The sequence below is a fragment of the Elephas maximus genome, chromosome 7 (genome assembly GCF_024166365.1).
Source record: "Elephas maximus indicus isolate mEleMax1 chromosome 7, mEleMax1 primary haplotype, whole genome shotgun sequence".
Taxonomy (NCBI): domain Eukaryota; kingdom Metazoa; phylum Chordata; class Mammalia; order Proboscidea; family Elephantidae; genus Elephas; species Elephas maximus.
The window spans coordinates 100,297,861-100,321,711 of NC_064825.1; the positions used below are offsets into that span (position 1 = coordinate 100,297,861).

Consider the following 23,851-nt stretch of genomic DNA (forward strand, 5'->3'; position numbering starts at 1 on the left):
AGAGGATTGGCAGGTCTGGGTCATCTCTAAGGGTCCTTGCACAGGGGAGGATTCTAGAGGCTTCCTGGGACTCTGTGCCTGGTTTCCTGGCTCAGGGCAGAGCAGCTCTGGGTTGGGGACCTTGGTGACAAAGGTATAGAAGCTCTTCTTTACTGGGGCTACTCTCTGGTGCCATGGCCTGTGTCAGGAGCTCTGGTTTGGAATCCAACAGACTTGGGCCTCAATCATGGCCGCATCTCACTAGCCATGTGAACTCAGGCCAGTTTATTTCCTTCTCTGAGCCTCAGTTTCCATATCAGTAAAATGGAATAATAATGGAACCCACCTCACAGGTGAAAATTAAATGAGGGAATGCAGGAGAGATGCTTAGCAGAATCTGGTACAGGGTAAACGCTCAATATGATGTTATTATTAGGCTCAGCTATCACAAAACTGTAGCAGTTCATCTGAATTTGGGGCTGTTCAGGGGAAAGATATTTGTATCTCAAGACGTATCCAGGGGTCTCCCCCACACCTACCCTCCTTTGATAACTGGTGGATGTTATGTGAGTATCCACTTATGTCCGATATGTGATGATACCAGTAATAATAATGGCCACCACCACCCCCTGGGAAAGGTGCTTTGCAGGCTTCCAGGTCTTTTCATATCCAGGGTTTCATGAATTCTTACAACCACTTTTGGCTTCAAAATTGATACTCACCTCTGACAGAGGAGAGCCTAGTATCTCCGGGAGGGTCTCCAAGGAACTTGAGAAGGCCCCACCTCCATGGCCTTCTCTGCAGGGGCCACGGGATGCGGGTGAGGTAACCCAGGCTGCTGTGTCCCAGCTTCCCCTTAGGGCAGGTTCTCCCGACCTCAGGGAAACAAAGAGGAGCCAGGCCTTGGTCTGGGGGAGTGAGGAGGACAAAGAGAGAAGAGAAAGGAGGTTTGTGGGGGAGAGGTGAGACTCAGAAGATGAATGAGCCCACTTCAGGCCTGGAGATGGCACGCAATGGGGTGGAGCATCCTGGTGAAGAGGAGCCAGGCAGACTGGTCCTCAGACCACCTACTGTGCTTCCCCAGCCTCAGTGTCCAGAAGAAGGTGGCCATGACACACTCAGGACGACTGCCACCTGAGATGCTGGGAAGGGAGTGGTGACAGTGGGAACCAGAAATGGGATGGGGCAGGGGAAGAACAGGGGGAGGAGAAAACTGTGACCCCTCCCTGCTGCCATGAACCTGGGACGGGGGTTTGGGGTACAGTCCCTGGACAAACCTTGGGGCTCCCACTCCCAAGGCCACAGGGACCCCAGCTCCCAGAAAGGTGTCTGAATTCATGCCATCGCTGGACAAACCTCCAGCCCAAAACTTCTTGGGCCTGGCCTAAACCCAGGGGATTCTCCCCCACCCCACTGGGGTCCACCCTGCTGGGAGTGTCCTTCCCAGTGTGGAGCAGAGGACCCTGGACTTCTCCTCACCCCTGGGGCAGGTTTTAGGGAATTCGTCACTGTACAGGTCAAATGGAGGTTGGCTTCTCTCCCCTCCCCTCTTACTCCTACCGCTGACACCCAGCCTTTCTGATTTCTCGCCTGAAGAAAGAGCTTGGAATCTCAGGAGGACCCTCAGCTTTGCCACTTGGATCTCTAAGCCTCAGTCTCCCTCAGTAAAATGGGACAGTAACGAGCTTAGCAGGGTTGCCGTGAGGATTCAGTGCAATCACACATGTGGGCAATACACTTTCTATCAAAGATAGGTTTGATTCTAAGTAGTGTGTTTGGGTTCCAGCTCCATCATTTACTAGCTGTGTCATGTTGAACAAGTTACTTCTCCTCCCTAAGACTCCGTTTTCCCATTGTGAAGTGGCGATGATGGTAAGATATCCACTTCATGGGGTTCTTGCGAGCATTTAATGAGCTCACATATGTAAGTGTATAGCCCAAAACTTGTGCATAGCAGATAGGGGGCAGGCAGATAGAGAGCCTGCCAGAAGTATTTGTTTAGCCCAGATATGGGTACCAGCTCCCCAGGCTGCATCGAGCTCTCAGAAGGGAAGCCCTTCCTCCTGCCTTTCCACCTGTCAGTCTCCACCTCTACATTCCCTCAAGGCTCACCTTCACCATCCTTTAGTCTATGAAACCTCCCCCAGTAGCCCTGGAGTTAGTCCTCCCCTCCTGGTTCCCCAGCCTTGAGTGCTTATATGTTTATCAGATGCTTGCTGCAAATCTCTTGTTATCTATTTCCTTGTCTCTTCCTACCACCACCACCACCCAAATCTGTTTCGATCGAGTCGATTCTGACTCGTAGCAACCCCTTGTGTGTCAGAGTAGAATTGTGCTCCAGTAGAATTGGGCTTTCAACAGCTGATTTTCCAAAGTAGATTGCCAGGCCTTTGTTCCAAGGCACTGTTGAGTGAACGCCAATCTTTTGGTTGGCATCCAATTGGGCTAATGTTTTGCACCACCCAGGGACCCATGCTTATTTGTATCTTCATTCCCACATAGTAGAAGCTCAATATATATCTGTTGAGCAGATGGATGGGTGGATGGGTGGGTGGGTAGGTGGATGGGTGGATGGATGGATGGATGGATGGATGGATGGATGGATGGATGGATGGATGGGTGGGTGGGTGGGTGGGTGGGTGGATGGATGGATGTGTGGGTGGGTGGGTGGGCGGATCGATGGGTAGATCGGTGGATGGATTAATGGGTGGGTGGGTAGGAGGAATCTTCACCCACCACCCCTTCTCTCACCCGAGGAGGGGGAATCAGAATAGACCCAGAGAATCTCCCCCTCCCTCTCCACAGGAATACCCATTGCAGCCCAAGCCCCCCAGGCCTCAGATATTTCTGGATTTGTGAAATTCCCCACGGCTGTAATAGAGCGAGAGTTGCCATGTGTACACATTTGCCTTCTAGCTCAAACCCTCAATTCCACTACTGGGAACTGACTCTCTAAGGGAACCTTCTGGCAAATCCTTATGCAAAGCTAAGGAACACTTTCCAGCAGCAGATTTCTCTCCTGGGAGTTGGGTTTTCTGGGGCACGTGTTTGATAAACCCCACTGGCACTCTTTTGGCTGAGCCATCCCTGCAAGTGCCCAGGTAGCATCCAGGTGTGTGAGCAGCCCATATCGACTGTCTCCACCCAATTCATCAGTCACATCCAGCCACGTCACTGTCAATAAAGCCCCTGCCAGGAGCTGCAAGTGTCTTAAAGAAGACGTGATTCCCACACGGCCACAATGAGGGCACCCAGGAGCTACCATCCGGGTAGAAGGTGGGCACCCCATGCAGGCCACCCCAGCCCAAGTGGCCCCAGATGCAGAGAACTTTTCATTAGGGCTAATGGGCCCCAGATTAGCAAGGCACTTAGGCTAAGTGTGTGCATCAGCAGGGTGGGTTTTCATAAACAGCTTCTTTAATGTGGCTGAACCTGAATGACGTCCTATAGTAATTGAATATTTTCTTTTATAGGACAAGCTGGGCCAATAAAAGAAATATATAGCAACCTCTCTGACTGGGAGACTCCATCTTGCTGAGGCCCAAAGAACTGCCAGGTGAAAAGCTGGCAATTCCCTCCCCCATCTCTGTGTGCCTCTGTCCTGTCCCCTGACACTGACTGCCTCCCTGTTGGAGTCTTTCTCGGTCTGCCTCTTCCTGTGTCACTTCTTGCTCTGTCTCTCTGTCTACCCTGTCTGCCTCCCCTGTCTTTCTCCATCCTTCCCTCGCTTCCTGACTTGCCTTTGTCTACTCTGATTTGCTGACTGCTCACTGTTCTCTGTATTTTCCCTTTCCCCACCATGTATTCGTTTATTCAAACATAGTTATTGAACACCTACTATGTACCAGGCACTGCTCAAGGCACTAGGAATATTGCAGTGAACAAAACAAGTCCCTACCTTTACAGAGCACACAGGCTAGTAAGGGAAGGTGTGTAGTACCAAAAGAAATAAGTAAAATACAGGATATATAGTATATCCACAGGAGGGCAGTGGCAGGTTCAGTGGTAGAATTCTCATCTCCCATGCAGGAGACCCAGGTTCCATCCCCAGCCAGTGCACCCACATGCATAGCCACTACCCATCTCTCAGTGGAGGTTTGCATGTTGCTATGATGCTGAACAGGCTTCAGCGGAGCTTCCAGACTAAGATGGACTAGGAGCGATGGCCTGATGGTCTACTTCCGAAAAATCAGCCAATGACAACTCTATGGATCGCAATGGTCCAATCACAACCAATCATGGGGATAGCACAGGACTGGGCAGCATGTCATTCTCTTGTGTGGGGGGTTGCCATGAGTCAGGGGCCGACTCAACGGCAGCCAACAACGACATGGTGTATCCAATGGGCACCAGGGCGGATGTCAAGAGTCAGGGACCCAGTCTCAGATCCGTCACTAACTGATCTGGTAACTTGGCCAAACGCCCTTCCCCTCTCTTAGCCTAAGGTTTCTCATTTTCAACATGAGAATGACATGGTGTGACCCCGAGAGCCACAGCAGCAGATCCACAGCTCCCATGCAAGCTCACCTGCGAGGGCAGGTGGGACTGCAGCCCCTAAACAGCTCTCTCTTGCTCACTTTCCCAGTCGCTGTGTGGAGTTGAATCCACACCAAGTCAAGTTTGCTTGTATGCTGGCTCTTGCATTTCATCCCTCTGGGCCCCAAGATTTAAAGCAGTTTATCTACCAAGCCACATTGCCTTTATCAAGTCATTTATCAAGTAGATGTTAAACTTTCTCCTAATTTTTTTGTACTTCGAAGTCATAGCTGCCTCCTAGCCAAGGCTTCTGAACAACCTCAGAAATCAGCGTCCCCTCCCTGGGGTGGTTTAATTGCTCTCAAACCCAAGGCTTTTGCCTTTTGAAACAGCTTGTGGTGAGATGATTTGTAAGATGTCATTTGAAATACTGAAAATAGTTTTAGGACCCCTCTAGTCCCAGGGGACCCAGATTGAGAACCGCTGAATACAATCATCCTCCCAACTCGAAAATCCTCCACTTGAGAGCCCTTCCCCTCTCCTGACATGTAGGAAATTGTGGTTAATGTGTCCGGTGTCTGGGGGATCTGGTGAGAGAGCAACGCCATGGCTGGTCAGGAGGGAGCAAAGGAGAGGGCCAGACCCACCGTGTGTCAGGCGCTGCGAGAGGATCTCCACATATATTATATCATTTAACCCTCAGTTGCTAAAATTTCTTGAGGAGATCAGTGTTCCTGGCCCCATTTGGCAGATGTGAAAGTGAAGGCACAGAGAGGTTATGTGATTTTTTTTCCCAAGGTCATAAGGCTAGCAGGTGGTAAGCTAGAGCTGGAGCCCCGAGTCTGGCCTGACCCCACACCAATCCTCTCCTCTCTGGTCCCTGTCAGCTCTGTGGAATGAGGAAACCCTGCTGAGTCTTTTTTCCAGCCTTTCTTCCATTGCCCCAAGGATGGCTTGTCATTTCCCTTCAATAGAGAAGCCCCAAACCAAAAAAAACAAACCCACTACCCTCGAGTTGATTCCGACTGATAGCGACTCTGTAGGACAGAGTAGAATTGCCCCATAGGGTTGCCAAGGCTGTAAATCTTTATGGAAGCAGACTGCCACGTCTTTCTCCTGAGGAGCGGCTGGTGGGTTTGAACTGCTGAACTTTTGGTTAACAGCTGAGCACTTAACCATTGCGCCACCAGGGCTCCTTCAGAGAGCCTAGGTGCCGTTTGAACATTTTTTGTTGAGGGACAACAAAGCTGTCAGACCTCATGGCCTCAGGCTTCTCCTCAGACCCCCTCCGTAGACGCTCCTTGTACCTACTCTTCTTAGAAGTAAATTAGAAAACTATGTGGTTATGCACTTAACTTCTAGAAGGTTCTGTAGATGGGTAGAGCTATGAAAACAGGTTCCGGCAGAGAATGGAGACTCCATGTGTCTGTCACTGTAGCCTGGCCAATTCAACTTGGTCCCCAGGTTCAGAAGCCCCCCTTTTTAAGGGGGCTTGGAGGAAGCAGACATTGGTCTTTTGGCTTCAACCCAGGGGACTGCTCCCCCTGGACAGTGGGAAATAAAGAGGCTCAGGAGGCTTGAAGACAGGCCTGAACCTTGGAGAAAGATGAGTGGGGCAGAGGCGTTAGCATTCATTGAAAATAATGAGTAAGAGTTGTGGCTGCAGATTAAGACAGACCTGAGCTCGAATCCAGGCTCGGGCACTTCCTTGCTGTGTGACTTTAGACAAGTGACTCTATATCTCTGAACCTCAATTCCCTTACCTGAAAAAGGGGGTGGCAACACCTATTTCCTAGAGCTTTATGAGGACTCAGTGAGGCTGCTCATATTGCCTGGCATATAGTAAGAAGTCAAGATACACTGGCCGTATTATTGTTAGCTTCATGTGCCAAGCCCGGCACTCAGTATTTTCCATGCATTATGAAGGAAGCATTAGCTTTACCCTGATTTTACAGACAAGGAAACTTGGGCTCGCACAGTGCAGGAACCTGCCCCAGTGCACCAGCTAGTTCTGGCAGAGCTGGGATGCCATCATGTGTCGGACACCAAAGCCCAGCCTGCCCTGGAGCTGGAACTCAGCCCTGCGTATTCTCCGTCCATCCTCCGGCTCACGTCATCTCATTTCTCTACCTGACTCACCTAGGAGGTTGTCAGAAGGCTCTTCCCAGGGGACACGTTTCCTTTCAATGCATTTGTCTGAAGGCCCAGCACTCCGCTAGCCCAGCCCATTAGATGTAGTCTGTAATGAATGTGGTGCATAGTAAATACAGGTAGCCCGTTTATGAGCTGCCATATTTATTATGCCCTTTAATTGCCAGACAGCCAGAGCTGGCTGAAGCTGGATCCTGCTCTGGAAAGAAACTTTGCCTTGGTGGACAGGGGGAAGGGACACCAGAACTCACCTACTGCACAGCCTTGTCAACTTCTCTCAGGGCAGCCACTTCTGCCTTCCAAAAGCCCATCCAAGTCAAAGCCTGATAGAATGTCAAAAGGAACCCTCAGGTCATCGAATCCCCAGCTTCATCATTTTAGGATGAAGATATTGAGGCCAGAGAGGAAGTGACTGCCCAAGGCCACACACTTGGCAGAGCAGCTCTGGAGACTGGGGGTCCATACTCCTAGTGCAGTGCTCCTTCTGCCCTGCCTCTCTGCCTGAGCATCTGTCCTCTGGACCAGGTGGAGCCAGATGACTCAAAAAAAATCCTGGATCGTCCTTTTCCCCAACCCAATTTAAGAGAAGCCCTTGGATGCTGTCAGAGGGACAAAGTCTCTGAGCCTGGAGCCCCCAGGTCAGGTTCCTCCAAGATTTTCACTTTGGGCAGCCTTGAGTTGTCACCAGGTAACTTGGGGCCTCTGTTTCCCCCTCCCAATAAAATAAGAAGGAGATTGTCCCAGGTGGGCTTTGAGTGCCCTCACGCCCCTGGCTCTGAGGCTCCATGGCCCTGCCTACGTGTTCCCTGCTCAGTTCTGTCCTTTCAAGAAGCAATAAGCACCAGCGAGCAGCAAGGAAGAGGCGGTCCATGTAAGGAGGAAAACCCTCCAGCCCTGGGCCAGTGCCCAGATCAAAGCCCCTTCCTCACGGGCCTCCAGGTGCCCGAGCTGGGCCCTGGCCACTGCCTGGTGAGCATGGCTGGTGGACAGACACCCAGCACACTAGCAGAAACCATGGTGGTGCCACCCCTCGTGCCAGAAACCTTTCCTAGGCCACCCCCACCCTCGCCCCAAACTTCTGTCTCTCTGCTTTTCTCTCCATGGATTCCAATGCATATTTTAAAAGCTCTAGCTTGTGGTTGGCCCTGTCATCTCCGTGTAGGACAGAAGTAGAATGGGCCGGACGTGTGGGAGGCGGGCACTGCCCTGGTCCCTTTGTTCCTCATTGATATGAGGGTGCCGGCCTTGCTTTCTGGGGAGGTCACTGGATTGTGGGTTGGGGAGGGGGCACAAACTTGGCCTTACCCTCTCTGAGTTACAGTGACCCTGCTAGGCTGATGTTATAATCACGTACATACCTCAGCAAGATTAAATGAGATAATATGTGTAAAGTGCTTGACACAGTACCCAGCATGCAGCAGATGCTCCCCAACAGTGGCTGTTATTTTTTTTAATTATGTTATTTTTTTCTTGTTGTTGTTGAGGATATACACAGCAGAACATACACCAACTCAATAATTTCTCCGTGTACGATTCAGTGACATTGTTTACACTCTTCAAGTTGTACAGCCATTCTCACTTTTCTGAGTTATTCCTCCCCCATTAACATAAACTCCCTGCCCTCTAAGGTTCCTATCTAATCTTTCGAGTTGCTGTTGTCAATTTGATCTCATATAGATAGACCTTAAAAGAGCACAGTGCTCAAGGTAGACATTCTTTACTGGTTAATTAAGCTAAACTGTTGTTTGGTTTAAAGAAGACTTCTGGTGATATTTTTGGTTTAAGGTTTAAAGATAATCTCAAGACAATAGTTTTGGGGGGTTCATCCAGCCTCAATGGCTCCAGAAAATCTGGATTTCATGAAAATTTGAAATTCTGTTCTGCATTTTCAGAGGGTACTAATTAATATTAATAATAAGCCTCACAGCCACCCTTTGAGATTGGGTTTATCAACTTTATTTTGTGGAGGAGGAAAACGGATGTCAGCTATATCCTACGCCTCCCCCACGTACACACCCCAACACATACTCCCAGAACCCTTTGCACCAAACCCCATCACAGAGGTATAAACCACCTGCTGGGTGGAGCTGGCGGCTGGACCCCCCAGGGAGTGGGGATAGGGAAGGAGGGGCAAGGATTCTTGCTGAGTGGGGCTCCCCAGCTGGGGAACTGAGGCAGCCTTGCTGTTTTGTAGGTAGAGCACCATGGAAGGAGACTGTCTGAGCTGCATGAAGTATCTGATGTTTGTTTTCAATTTCTTCATATTTGTAAGTATTCCTGTAACATGCCCCAGGGGCTCTGCTGGGTAGGCAGAACTGGCTGCCGCTTTGAACTATTCACAATGGGCTGAGTCCCGGGGGCAGAAATAGGGGGCCCAGAGCCAGGAGCAGGTCTACCTGCCTAGCCAGGATTTCGTGAAGGGAGCCCCCCCCCACAGTGCCCACCCTGCTCCCAAGAGTTCCCTCCCCAACTCCCCCAACCCTGTCAAAGGAGAGAGGTCTTACACAGACAGACCCAGGATGGCTCAGCCTCCTGGCAAAGGGGGGCCTCAACACCAGCCTCTGTCTTGGAATCTGACCCCCGATGGGGAGGAAGGGGTGAAAGAAACAATGGGGGCAATCAGAGGGCGACAAAGGAAGCCACACCCAATCTTGGCCCCTAGAGCAGATTATAGACACAGGAAACTGAAGGGACTGAGTCAGTGTAGCCTCCTGATGTCATTAGAAGTGTCTCTAGGGTTGGAAGATCTGAGTTCAAATCCAAGCGCTGTGTCTTACCAGCTGGGTGATTTGAAACAGTCACTCCACCTCCTCGAACCTTGGTATCTTCATCCCTTAAACTCCTACCTCAACAGGTCATTTGAAAATTCAGCCAGCTTAGTTTACAAAGTGCCTGGAATGTGGTTGGCACTCAGTAGCTTAGCTCCTTCCCCACTGATTCTATACACGAGGCCCTGACCACTCAGGTGGCCAGCCCAGTGCCCACCCACCAGCATTCCTCCTGAGGTGTCTGCGCAGGCCCTGTGGCCTGTCCCAGGAGCAGAGCCCTATTCACAGAGCCCAGATCCCCACTCCACCTGGGCAGAGGAAGAGCCAACCCTGCAGGCTTTCCTGACCCAGCCTCAACCTTGACCTTAGTGCAGCCTAGACCTGAATGAATAAATGTCTCAAGGAGGAAACGCCTCCTTTTAGGGCAGGGTCCCAATGGAAGAGAGCCCTCTTTCTGGCCAAGACTGCCTCAGCCTGTCTGTCTGTGCGTCTCTCTTTCTCAATCTATTTTTTATACATTTCAGCACAGCTCCCCTCTCCTGTCCCTGCCACCCCCCTCCCATTTCCTTCCGTCTCTTTAGTCCTAAAGCACAGGGAGCCCTCTAGACTTGAGTTCTAACCCCACTGCCACAGCTTTACAAGCTGATGACCTTTGGCAAGCTGATCACTCTTCAGCCCCAGCATCCCCACCTTGAACGGGTCTGGGTCCCCGTGGGCAGCCTCAGTCCAGGCCCCGGGTTCTCCGTGAAGCTGAGCTGAACACACAGTTGTTGAATCCCAAAACCTCCAAAAGCAAGGAGGAGTAGCTTGGGTGTTCCTGGAGGTTTTTGCGACAAAACCAAGGAGAGACAGTGCACAGCTCATGGCAAAAGTGTAGACTGTGCTATTTCCATTCCTCTTTCTCTGTCCTCCACTTCTGGGTCCCTCTGGCCTCTCTGCCCCATACCTGCCCCAAACAAGCCTAAAAATAGATCTTCTTGCCCTAAGCCATCCAGCTCGTCCCCTCTGCTTGCAGACCCCTTTCAGCCAAGCCAAAGCTCCAAGCCAATAGCCACCACCTGTCATGCCTCAAGCATGCCTCTAGGGGGCCTCAACTCCTCCCAGCACACAGAGAGCTTTCAAACACTTTCCCAGACCACCAGTCCCTGGGTGGTACAGTTAGCACACTTGGCTGCTCACAAGAAGGCTGGCACTTCATTGACCATCCAGAGGCACCTTGGAAGAAAAGCCTGGCAATCTATACCAGCTGCCATCAAGTCAATTCTGTCTCATGGTGACCCAATATGTGTCAGAGTAGGACTGCATTCCACAAGATTTTCAAAGACTGATTTTTCAGAAATAGATCGCTGGGCCCATTTCAGCCATGCTCTGTGCCACAATCTTGCTGTGTGACCTTTGGCAAGTTGTTTGCCCTCACTGGGGCTCAGTGTGGAACAAGAAGGTTGGACTAGATGGCTTCTTAATCCCACAGCTCTGACATTTAAAGTGAACATAAAAGTGGCAAATGAACTCTACGTGGTCCTCAGCAGTCCAGGGTTAGAGATTGGATTGAGACAATGCACGCTACACTTAAAAGTCAGAGTAATAAGAAAAATTCAAGGCAATTAAATACACTGCTGGGACATGGATTCATGCTGTAATTGGAATTTTTGCCCAGCTCACTGGGCACCCTGGATGAGGGGCAGTGGTGTGTTGTTTGGGGCTGTCTAATCTCATGTCTGCCTGTTTTTTTTCTCCTCCCTCCGACTGGCCCCTGGGAGCAGCTGGGCGGGGCCTGCCTGCTGGGCATCGGCATCTGGGTCATGGTGGACCCCACGGGCTTCCGGGAGATCGTGGCCACCAACCCCCTGCTCACCACAGGTGCCTACATCCTCCTGGCCATGGGGGGCCTGCTTTTTCTGCTCGGCTTTCTGGGCTGCTGCGGGGCCATCCGCGAGAACAAGTGTCTGCTGCTGTTTGTGAGTACAGGTGCCCCGGAGTGGGAGGGGGTGGCTGCTGACTTCCAGGCCCTGCCTGGCTTCCATTCAGAAACCAACTCGTCAACTTGTCATCTGGGACTATCAATATCATAAGAGACTGTGAGATCGGCTTGTCCATTCCCACTCAGCAGTCAATGGTCTGAAGGCCAGAGAGGTTCAGTGACTTGCCCAGAGTCCCACAGGGACTTAGTGGCAGAAACGGGGTAGAACAAAGATCCCCAAGCATTTTGGCTAGTGTCCCCTGTACTGCCACAAGCTGATCCTCACCATGCCTCTGGGGGTACTGGTTTCTTAAAGCAGCACCCCTTCCTTTCTCCCACTAGACTTTATTACTTTCCTCAAGTCAAAAGAGTACCCTTGACTGAATGAATGCCTATTAAGTGTCTGGAAACCCTGGTGACATAGTGGTTAAGTGCTACGGCTGCTAACCAAAGGGTCGGCAGTTCAAATCCGTCAGGCGCTCCTTGGAAACTCTATGGGGAATTTCTACCCTGTCCTATAGGGTCTCTATGAGTCGGAATCGACTCGACGGCACTGGGTTGGGTTGTGTTGTAGTATGTGTCTAGACTCCAGGGAACTCACACTGAGGACTGAAACAAGACCGCTGTCCTCCAGGAGTAAGAAACTCACCAACCTTGTCCATTTGCATTTTCGGCCCCAGCTTCTGGAGCCTTTTAGTGTGGGGCCTATGCCTGCAATTTGGGTGAGCTGCCACTAGGTGGCACTAGAGTGATCTTACCCTCCAGATCTGAACCACCAGCCAGGCAGGGTCAACTGAGAACATTGACCATGATGGCTTTTAAGAACTCTGATATATAACTCCCTAGAAAATAGCTAAGATGATTAGCTGTTGGATAAATCTCTTCACCTCTTGGACTTCCAATTCTAAAATAGAGACAACATGATCTGTTAAGTTTCTTTATTCATTAAATAATGGTTCTGGAATGCCTGTTACGGAACACAGAGTTCACTAGTGGCTGAAGATGCATCAGGCAGCAGCAGGTCTGGGTTTGAGTGTGTCCTGCTCTGTCCCCTAACTGTGTGGCTCTAATTTCTTTACCTCTCTGAGCTTTCATGTCCTCACCGTTGTTAAGCAAAGAAGCTGAAAAGCTCAGCTCTAGGTTGGAGTCAAACTAAGAGAGTATTGACGAGACAGGCAGTGGTTATCTCTTCTGGTTTCTCATGGGCTGCGATCCTTTGGGCCTTCGCCTACTTTCCTGGCTTTGGTGGATGTTTCCCCCCCTCCCCTTTTTTTTTTAAGAGGTTCTGTGGGCCCCCAGGGCTAGAAGAACTTCTGAGTTGAGATGCTACAAGGTAAGTTAAAAACAACCCAGCTTAGAGAATGTGCATGTGGGTGGGTCAGTTAGCAGGTGCTCTTCATGGATGGGTGGGGGCCAGGAGTTAAATGATAGGGAGACTGGGGACAGTTAGTTGGAGGACTTATTTGCAAGGCTTCTTTGCAGTCCTGGAGATGAGCCAGCACTCAGTAGCACTGAGAGGCAGAGTCCTGGCACAGTGCCCTCTCCCCGGATCAGAACAGTGTACCACCCCCATAGTGCCACAGTGCACAGTGAGATGGCCCACATCCCAGAGGAGACGTGGAATCTGCTGGGAGATGTGTGATACAGGAGCCTTGGGTCAGTTGTCCTTAACGCAGTGTAAAGCAAACACCGCAACTTTTCATTTGGAGAGAAACAAAGAAAATCTGTGAGCGCCCCCTGGTGGCAAGTGCTGCACCATAGCCGACTGTGCTCCCAGCGTGGAACCGTTGTGGCTTGTGGAGCCCAAAGGGACCTTATAAAGGGATAGGATATGAGTCCCAGGACACCCCAAAACTCCCTTTGCCCCTGCGCACCTCATTCTCCAGCCCGCCACTCCCTGGGCTCATTCATTGCTAATGGGCTCATGTCAAAGCCAAGACAGGAAGCCAGGTGGCACTCTTGGCTGAGAGCATGCTGTGGGCCAGCCTCTCCTCGCCTCTCAAACCTCTTAAGTCTCCTGGAGCTAAGTGGCTCCCTGTAAACACTGTCAGCTGGAGAAAGACAGCCTCTCTTCCCAGCACTCACGGAGGAGAAGACCGAGACCCAGGGAGAGGAAGAGATTTGCCCAAAGTCACCCTTGAGAGAATCATGTTCTGGCCACAAGGCTGGGGTCCTTTTCTTCTAACTGTATATTGTACCCCCTTCCCATCCTCTTTTCTGGAGCCTTCCTTCTCCCTCTTGCTCCCTCTTCAGTCTGATTATCTCTATGTCACTCCCTTTCCTCTCTTCCCTGTCTCTCTCTCTCACCATCTATCTCTGCCTTTCTCTTGATTTCTTTGTTTTTATTCCTACCCCTTTTCCCTTTCTCTTCCTTAACTCTCCTTGCCCCTGACTCTCTCTCTCTCTTTACTTCCCATCTTCTCTTTCCTCCTCTCCTCTTCCTTTCCCTCTGCTCCTCTCCCCGTCTCTCCCCTTCCCTCCTCTCCTTTTCCCCCATTTCCTTTTCTCTCCTCTCACCTCCTCTCCCCTCTTCTGCCCTCCCCTCCCATCATCTCCTCTCCTCTCTTCTGCCTTCCCTCTCCTCCTCTCCCCTCTCCTTCTCTGTCCTCTTCACATCTCCTCTCCCCTCTCCTCCCCTCCCCTCCTTTCCTCTTACCTCTTCTCCCCTCCCCTCCCCTCCTCTCCTCTCCCCTCCTTTCTTTTCCCGTTTCCTCTCTCCTACCTTTCTCTGGGACCCAGAGCATGCAAGATGATCTGCTTGAGGTCACAGTGCACGTCAGTCAGGGGACACTTGGACTCAGGGCTGGTCCGGGGTCTCCTAACCTGGAATGGACTCAAGTTAGCCAAAATCCATCTAACTTTATATACAAAATGTTACATGTTATGTGAGGGTGTGTGTACACTTCTGTGTGTGTGTGCATGCGTTTGCACACGTGTTTCTGGGGAGAGGCACCAGAGCTTCTGAAAGGTTTTCAAAAAGATTCCTGACCTAAAAAATAAGAAGAATCACTTCTCTCTTCTAACCTGGACCTGGCTGTGTGGTGGTTCTGGCTGGAAAGTGGTGCCAAGTCTCATACATAATGGTCCTGTCCTTCTAGAAGCATGAGATTGCTTCCTGGACCTGCTGGGAAAGAGGGAAGACTTGTCTCGAGAGGAGCCAAGATAGAGTGGCTTTAGCCTGGCTCCAAGGCCCATGGAGAAAGGAGGCCTGGAGATGGAGGCTAATCGGGCATCCTCTTTGCGCTGAGCCTGAAAACCCACGGGGTCTTGGGGACCCTCAGCCTAAGGACCAATGAGCCTAATGACCAAATCATCTAATGATCAACTTATCTAAAGATACATTTTCCAAACACTCCTATTGAGCAATTTTACATTTTCACACACAATAGGACAAGCTCAGCCCATTCTTGGAATCCTGTAGCCTCCCTGTTTCCTTTCTTGCTTACCTCTGAACATTTCAAGGATTTTTTTAAAGCCAATTTATCCAAAGATTCTAATTTTTTTTTTAATATTTTATAACAAAGGCATGCTAAATTGGAAAAGAGAACAGCAAAAAGAGATGAATGTATTTAAAAGATAAATGAGCTGAATTGTACATGAAGTATGTAAATTCGGTAAATATTTATTAGAAATGAGAACTGAAAGCAGACATGCCTGGAGGCAGATGGGTTAGAAAAGCCTGGAAATGCTCACAAGGGGGCAAATTAGCAGTTTCCGCCCCCTTTGTTTATTTTTCCATCCTAAGCAAAGTGTTGTAAATTTGACGTTTGGGAATTAGTGGCAAGCATGTTCTTAGGCAATTGGGACGAGGTTAGGTCAACTCCAAGGGAGTAAACCCTGGGGAAGACTTTGATTGGGGAATCCCCAGGAGACATCAGACAAGGCCTGTGGCCAGGGGGCGCCCCTCCAAAGAACCCCTGCCGGTACCAGTTGTTCTACGGTTGATTCTGACTCGTGCTACCCTATGCGTGTCCAAGGAGAGCTGTGTACCACAGGGTTTTCAGTGGCGGACTTTCCCAAAGTAAATCACCAGGGCTTTCGTCCGAGGTGGACTAGAACCGACAATATTTTGGTTAGCAGGCAAACGCGTAAACATTTGCACCACCCGGGACTCCAAACCAAGCTAAACACAGGGAAATTATTTCTTGCCGGAGAAGAGTGCCGTTGTTGTTTATGCAGGCACGCCACAGCCCTGTCCATTTCTGCAGATGGCTCAGGCACCCACGCACACTTGACCCCTCCTTGATCCCTATGCATGGGGAGACCCGCTTCAAACGGGAGAAATGGGACTGGAGTCTGCAAACCCCTTCCTCTGGGGAGGCCCGCTTTCCCCGTCCATGTGTTACCAGTTCCTCCTTAATGTTGTCTCATGATGCTTCACCGACGTAAGCTCCAGGAGGACGGAAACCACGGCTGCCTTGTAGGTCTGTTTGCCAACACCGAGCCTAGTGCTTGGTACACGGTAGGGGCCCAGTAAACAGCCCTGAGATAAGGGAGATGAGAGGAGGTGGTATCAGAGGTATGCATAAGAGCATGGGCTTTGGAGTCAGAAAAACCTGGGTTCTAATCCCTGTTCTGCCACTTCCTGGCTGTGTGACTTGGAGTCAGTTACTTAACCTCTCTGAACTTCAGGTTCCTCATGTATAAATGAGGATAATAATACCTCCTTCCCAGCCATAGTGTTGTGATCATGACTGAATGAGAAAAGGTGTCTCGCTTACATATCTGGCACATACAAGCACTTGATAAAATGGGAAATGAAAGGATTCAGTGTTGACCCACAAGAGACCCTCCAGAATACTTGAATGTCTAAAGACCCTGGTGGCGTAATGGTTAAGTGCTACGGCTGCTAACCAAAAGGTCGGCAGTTTGAATCCACCAGGTACTCCTTGGAAACTCTGTGGGGCCCGGTCACTATGAGTCAGAATCAACTCAACAGCAATGGTTTTCTTTTTTTTTAAAAGACCCAGAATTTCTAATGGATTCCAGGAGTACATGGCGTTAAGAGGCTGTGTTCTGGAATTAGAGTTTCTGTGTTGAGATCCAAAGTGTACTACCTACCAGCTGGACCATCTCGGTCAAATTACTAATTGTCTTGGGGTCACAGTTTCCCCATCAGTGAAATGGGGATGATGATGGTAACAGCACCTACCTCATCGGGCTGCTGAGAGGAATAAATGAAATGGTCCTTGTCAGACCCACAGTGCCTGGATAGTAAGTGTTCAGTAAAAAACCAAACCCATTGCCATTGAGTCAATTCCAGCCCATGGTGACCCCATGTGTTACAGAGTAGAGCTGCCCCATAGGGTTTTCTGGGCTGTAATCTTTATGGAAGCAGATCTCCAGGCCTTTCATTTGCGGCACCACTGGGTGGGTTTGACCCTTAGGTTCGTAGTCAAGTGCAAAACGTTTGCCCCACCCAAGGATCCTTAAGTGCTCAATAGACGGTGGCCACGCCAGCACTTGTCTTCTGGAAGCCATGCTTACTCTTCTTCCTGAGGCTCCATCTGGGCAGTTCTTGGATCGGGCAAGCCTGTGCTGAGACTTTGCCTGCATTATCTCATTAAGCCATGCACAGTCATCCTGGATCAAGCACGCTCCCTGAGTGATGAGAAACAGAACACAAAAGGCTTGGAACCTGTCTCTTCCATAGTTTATAACACCGTCAGTAGCCAAAGCCAGCTCCACCGCAGCACTGTGAACAGAAACCATTTCCAAGGCTGCTCTCTGCCAGCCTGAGGACCTGCCAGGAGCTCTGCCATGAGGGCGGAGGGCAGGGAGGTACTCCCCGCCGAAGCCCTGTAAGATGGAACCGACCCATGGCGATCCATCACCAGCCTAATGGAAGTGCCAGGACCCCTGCCGGGGACCTTCGTCATCGTCAGGCAGTAGGGGAGCCATGGAAGCTGAGAAGGCATCCTTTGCCCCCTCTCAGCCCCTGCCCTTCTAGTGGAGTGACCACCCAGTGTTGTCATGGACTTTGTAAATGTCAAGAGCACCGGCAAGGCTGAATAATACAGCAAAGCTGTTTCCCCTCTCTTCTCCCAATAGCTCCACCCCTAAACACTGCTCACTCCCAGCAGGGCCTGAGATGAAGGAGGATATTGTTGTTAGCTGCCGTCTAGTCGGCTTTGACTCACGGTGACCTTGTGTACAACAGAACTAAACACTGCCCGGTCCTGTGCCATCCTCACAATCATTGCTATGTTCGAGCTCATTGTTGCAGCCATTGTGTCAATCCATCTCACTGAAGGTTTCCCTCATTTTTGCTGACCCTCTACTTTACCAACCATGATGCCCTTTTCTATCGACTGGTCTTTGCTGACCAAGTGTCCCAAGGAAGCAAGACGAAGTCTCACCATCCTCACTTCTCGGGAGCATTCTGGTTGCATTTCTTCTGTGACTGATATGTTTGTTCTGCTGGCCGTCTGTGATGTAGCAGGATAGCGAGGTCATTGTGGCGAGATGTGCACTCATGGATTCATTCAATCATTCCTTTATTAATTAATTCATTTGTTTCATTACCATGATGCCTCTGCTGGCCTGGACACTGGGGAATGCAAAGAGTACAAGTTACAGCCCCTGTGTCAAGTTACGGGTCTAATAGCATCTGCCATGTGGGCCCCTCTGTTGGACACTGTAATGTGGGGAAGCCCAGAGGAGGGAGGGCTACCCTCTGCCTGGGGAAGTCAAAAAAGGTGTCTCTGCAGGAAGGGGCTAGGGGCTCACCTGGGCTGGAGAAATGAGGAGTTGGTGGGGGAGGACAGGAGGGACATGTGGCAGATGAGCACAGCGTGTGAAGGCTCTAAGAAGAGACGTGTCATGGTTAACTTGGCGGACAAGAAGGAATGTGGCAGATGGAGCAGAGAGAGCCCTGTGTTAGATTTCAAACACCAGCCCAAGTGTTTTCAGATTTTGATGGGCATACCACCTTTCCCCCAAACTTGCTCCTTTATTGTAGCTGAAGATCGATGTCACTCCCCATGGGAATGAGGGGGTCGGGAGCAGGAGGGCAGATGGGCAGAGCAGGTTGAGAAGCCTAACAAAGGCCTGACAGAGACTGGAGAAACCCTGAGAGTATGGCCCCCGGACACCCTTTCAGCTCAGTAAGGAGGTCACTCCTGAGGTTCACCCTTCAGCCAAAGATTGAACAGGCCCATGAAACAAAATGAGACTAAAGGGGCACACCAGCCAGCCCCGGGGCAGGGACTGGAAGGCAGGAGGGAACAAGAAAGCTGGTAATAGGGAACCCAGGATTGAGAAGGGAGAGTGTTGACATGTCGTGAGGTTGTTAACCAATGTCATACAACAATGTGTATACTGTTTGATGAGAAACTAGTTTGTTCTGTAAACCTTCATCTAAAGTACAATGAAAAAAATCAGAAGCGTGCCAAAGAGACAGGCGCCCAGGCCCCCGAGATAGCAGCACACTCTTTCTCGTTGGTGGTGTTAGCTGCCTTGAAGTTGGCCCCTGACTCATGGTGACCCCATGCACAACAGAAGGAGAAGTTGCCCAGTCATGCACCATCCCCATGATCAGTTACAGATTAGACCATTGTGATCCATAGGGTTTTCACTGGCTGATTTTCAGAAGTAGATTGCCAGGCCTTTCTTCCTAGTCTATTTTCATCTGGAAGCTCCACTGAAACCCGTTCAGCATCACAGCAACACACAAGCCTCTACTGACATGGGTGGTAACACATGCTTACCAATTGCCATCAAGTTGACTCAGACTCATGGCAAGCCCATGTATGTCTCAGTAGAACTGCACTCCATAGGGTTTTCAATGGTGGATTTTTCGGAAGTAGATCGCCAGGCCTTTCTTCCCAGGTGTTTCTGGGTGGACTCGAACCTCCAACCTTCTGGTTAGCAGCCAAGTGTGTTGACTGTTTGTACCACCTAGGGGCTCCAGCACATCATTAAGTCCCCTAAATGTCAGCAGGGGCAGGGAGAGGCAGCCCTGGGCTGGTGGGGTAGGGAAAGCCAGCCAAGAATCCGTAAGGAGCCCAATATTCCCGCAGCCTGTACAAGGCCCCTGGAGGGAAAATCTGCTTGGAGGGGGCTATGTGACTTTCATCAGCAGTCTCCTTGCAGGGCCGCCGGGAGAGTTGCTCAGATTGTACACTGCACAAAAGGGTTTGTCTAAAAGGTACCATTTACATGGAAAACATATTTATTTATTTTTTCCATATTTTTGTTATAACTTGTTGATGTTGAAGACGGATTGTTGGTACATTTATTATGGGAGATGTCTGGTTTATTATGGGAAATGTCTGGTTTTGGATGGTGGAGTGTCTTAGTCTTACCAAATCAGTACTTTACGTCAATTGTGTGACAGACCAAAGAGCGCCCAGGCACTACATCAGCCAGCACTCCCAGCTGAGCTCAGGCTGCCCTGACCCCCTCAGGGCTCACCAGCCCGCCCCCTCCTCTCTTTGCAGTTCTTCTTGTTCATCCTGATCATCTTCCTGGCAGAGCTCTCGGCGGCCATCTTGGCCTTCATCTTCAGGGAAAATGTACGTACCTGGCTCTCTCTTACTGACTTCCTGTGGATCCCTGGCTGGCTTTCCCCCTTCGGCCAGCCCATAGCTCCCTCTCCCTGCCCCCAATGGGGAGCCGAGGGTGGGGGGCGGAGGCCGCACCAAACTCCAGGGTGTCAGCTCGCCCTTCCCTCTGTCCCCAGCTCACCCGTGAATTCTTCACCAAGGAGCTCACCAAGCACTACCGGGGCAATAACGACTCGGATGTCTTCTCTGCCACCTGGAACTCAGTCATGATCACAGTGAGTGGGCCCCACCCCCTGAGGCTGTGAGCAGTCAGCAGTGACATCCCCTGAAGCCAGTATCCGGCCTCCATGGCCCTCGCTGCTCACACGCCCATGACAGACATCAGTAATCAATCAGGGCACTCTCCACGGATTCTAGAGCTGGCTTTGGAATCAGTATTCAGGCAACATTCTGGGCAGCCATTGCCAGGTGATCGAAGTCAAAACTCAGGGTGAAACCTGTTTGCTCTCCCTGACTTGGGTACCCCAATCAGTAGTAATGTCATAGATGATAATAATCATAACAAACCAAACCAGTTGTCATTGAGTCAGTTCACATTCATGGTGGTCCTCAGGTGTGTCAGAGTAGACCTGTGCTCCATAAGGTTTTCAATGGCTGTGATCTTTCAGAAGTACATCTCCAGGGCTTTCTTCCAAGACACTTCTGGGTGAACTGCCAACCTTTGGGTTCGCAGCCAAGCTTTTAATCATTTGCAACACCCAGGGACTTCAAAATAATGAGAGCAACTGTTTATTCAGTGCTTACTAGGAGCAAGGTGGGATTTTGTTATTATCACCCCCATTTTTCAGACAAGGACACTGAAGTCTCAGAGAAGTTGAGTGACTTTCCCAAAGTCACACAGGAGGAACAGAGTGAAGCAGGCCCACGCCCAGGTCTTCTGACTCCACTCTGCCGTGGCTGCCTCTGCCATTGTCTTTGGAGAGGCTGCCCAGCTCTGTCCCTGAGTCCAGCCCCCGCCCACCAGACGTTTCTTTTTGCTCTCCTCCTAGTTTGGTTGCTGTGGTGTCAACGGGCCTGAAGACTTTCAGTTTGCACCAGTGTTTCAACTTCTGACTTCGGACATTGACGAGGTCCCGGAGGCCTGCTGCCGGAGGGAACCCCAGACTCGGGACGGGGTCCTGCTGAGCAGGGAGGAGTGCCTTCGGGGGAGGGACCCATTCCTGAACAAGCAGGTAGGGGTGCCCGTCCACTGAGACTTGGTGGCCAGAACTGGGTGGGGGTGGTGTTGGCTGCGAGGATCTGAGGGCACCCTGGGAATCCCATGCAGGTGTTGGCCATAATATGTGTCTCTTGAACAGGGGCTGATGGAGGCTCCGTCACAGCCCCTGAGATGGAGCCAAGGGGGAAAGGAGGAGGGGAGCAGGCAGTCCAGGGCTGGCACAGGTCGGAGGAGTGGGCATTTGGGCTGGGGTTGAGGGTGAGTAGGAGTTTCCCAACACTCCCTGATCTGATAATGCAGTTTGGAGGCCAGAACCAGAATTACACTGCACACTATGGAAGAGGAAGCTCACATGGCCATCAGAGGGCATCCCTGTGCCTGAGGGAGCAGGATTTCCTTGACCTGACCCTCTAAGGTCAAGGGAGCTCCTGGACTTCTTTCCTTCTCAGCCTTGGAGGAAATCCTTTCTCTTCCTGCATGTGCTATCTCTTGGGGGAAGCCAGGGCCCCCACTTTGAGCTTCGTCCCCCCTCTCTGTGAGACAAACAGTATGCCTGTATCTGATCCCCTCGTCCCACTGACCAGTCTCCCCCTGGAGTGTGCAAGAGACCAGGAGAGGCCAGCGGGGAGGGAGGGAGGGAGAGAATGAGGGTGAACTGAGCCTGTACCCCAGGCCAGTCTCTGGATTAGGCCTTTAATGGGGATCTTATGTGGGTTTATAGGGCCAGAGGACGCAGCAGGGGACAGGAAACAAGTCCACTGTTCTTGGGGAGCTCATGGTCTAGTTAGAGAAAGCAGATGATAAACAAGTAACAAGCAAAGAAAAAGCAATCAGTTCCCCCCCCCTTTTTTTTTTTAGATAATTGCTATAAAGAAAATAAAACCAGAGATGGACTAGAATGGGGCTGGGGTAGAGGCTCAGGGCAGGCCTCATGGAGTTCCAGGGGAGGTAACAATGGAGCTGATGCCCGGCGATCTGAGGAGGTCCTTTCCAGCTTTAGCTTTGCACCGTGAACTGACCACCTCCATCCCCTGCACCTGCCCACGCCATGTCAAAGGACCCAGGGGGCCACCAGAACCATGTTCCGTTTACTCCTCAGGTCCTGCCCTCCTGGGTGAGGGAAAAGAGATGCAAATAAGGAAACAAGTGTCCTGGAACCCAGCCACTGCAGGGTTGGGGCTAGGAGGGGCACACAATGGGTTAGGTCCACAGTCTGCCGAGGGGAGAGGCCGTGGAATGTGGCAGGAAAGTTTCAGGCTTTGATGTCATGCAGGCTATGACCTGCTAGGTCAGCTTACATAAGACAACCCTCTCAGGACCACCATATGGTAGCAGGGACTGCTGGCTGTCCCCGACACTCCACTCACCCTTCCCTCCTTAGAAAGAGTGTTTGTCAAGACTTATCATTGCTAGGTAAAGGCTACATTTCCTGACTGGCTTGCAGCTAGGCCATATGGACAGTGAGCAAAAGTAATCTGTGCAACTCGAGTCATGTCTTTAAGAGAGTGCTGAGCCCACTCCTCCTCCCTTTCCCTTGGCTGGAATAGAGCTGGGTTGATGAGCTATCTTGGGCCTTGCAGCCCCCCAGGATGGCAGAGCAACAAAAGAGAAGGAGCCTGGGCCACTGATACCTCCATGCAGCAGAGTGGCCATCATTGTTCAGAATAGGAAAGACAAACACGTTTCTAACTTGCTTAAGTCGCTGCTGTTTGGAGTGCCTGTTGCCCATAGCCAGGCCTGTATCTTTCTAATTCAGGCCGTTTGTGAATTGTTCGTGAAGGCTTCTCATGGGGCCCTGTTCCTTTGGAACTTTATCCTGACATGCTTCCCATTTCTGGATTCATCCTCTGTTAGGATGCCTCCTTCCATCTCATGGGCATGGCTTTGAAATCGGAGCTCATCAGAGAGGTCTCTACACAGCCACATTAATTCTTTACAGTGACTCTCCGTCTGCTCCTCATGGGGCTTATCTGAGGTTGACTCATTTTCTGAGACACTCACATCCCCCTTGAGCATTTCCCTTTTAAAAGCCTCTGCTGTGGGACTCTATTTTTTGTTTTTGTTTTTTTTCCCAAAGTCCACTTACATAAAGTTGAAGATGCATTTCTGACTTTGCCTTTTATCCCCATCACAGCCTTGAGCAACACGTTTGACTGCAAACAACTGAAACCCCCCAACTAAAAGGGCTTAAGCAAATGCCAGTTTGTATTTCATACATGGCAAGAATTCTGAAAGATGGTGAATTCTTGCATTGTACCAGTGGCTCAGTCATGTCAGTCAGGGCTTGGTCTCTGTGATCCACATGGCCTTTATTTGTGTATACCACTTCATGGTGACAAAGTAGCTGCCATGGCTCCAGACATCTCACCCATGTTGAAGGCAGGGAGAAGGGGAAAGAGTGGCATCAGCTGTTTTCCCAGAAATGCCCAGCAGATTTCTGCTTAGGTCTCTCTGCCCCAGAATGGGTCACATGGCCACCAGGAGTCAAGGCAGAGAGTATTTGTCAGTGGGTGCTAGTTAGGTCACCAGCTCTGTTTACCATTGAACTCTAATGAAGGGAAATAAGGAAATCCCAAAAGACAGTGACCCATGATGAATACTCAGGCTTTCCCACTGGTATGAGTTGAGCTTGCTTCCTATCCTCCTCTGGGTCAAGATGGTCACCCGGGCAAGTGAAGAATGTATTCTCTTGCTGGAAACAAACCAGAGGCCTCCCAGTAGATGGTGATCTTGCTAGACCTTGGCTACAGGCTAGTATGGTGACCACCATTTGGAAAGCATCCATATTCCC

General features: G+C 50.7%; 1 protein-coding gene across 11 annotated transcripts in view; it reads left to right on the forward strand.

Moving 5' to 3' along the window:
• Positions 1 to 23,851, forward strand: part of TSPAN18 (tetraspanin 18) — a 269,240-nt gene that overhangs the window by 191,409 nt on the left and 53,980 nt on the right. For 8 of the 11 annotated variants that reach the window (XM_049890971.1, XM_049890972.1, XM_049890964.1 and 5 more), the window contains 6 exons: positions 3,453 to 3,535; positions 8,801 to 8,873; positions 11,138 to 11,332; positions 19,776 to 19,850; positions 20,018 to 20,116; positions 20,891 to 21,073. In XM_049890971.1, the coding sequence (XP_049746928.1) occupies positions 8,811 to 8,873; positions 11,138 to 11,332; positions 19,776 to 19,850; positions 20,018 to 20,116; positions 20,891 to 21,073 (615 nt within the window). In that variant the 5' untranslated portion in view covers positions 3,453 to 3,535; positions 8,801 to 8,810. The remainder of the gene's footprint in view (positions 1 to 3,452; positions 3,536 to 8,800; positions 8,874 to 11,137; positions 11,333 to 19,775; positions 19,851 to 20,017; positions 20,117 to 20,890; positions 21,074 to 23,851) is intronic. The other 3 variants (XM_049890966.1, XM_049890963.1, XM_049890970.1) reach the window with 1 other exon arrangement.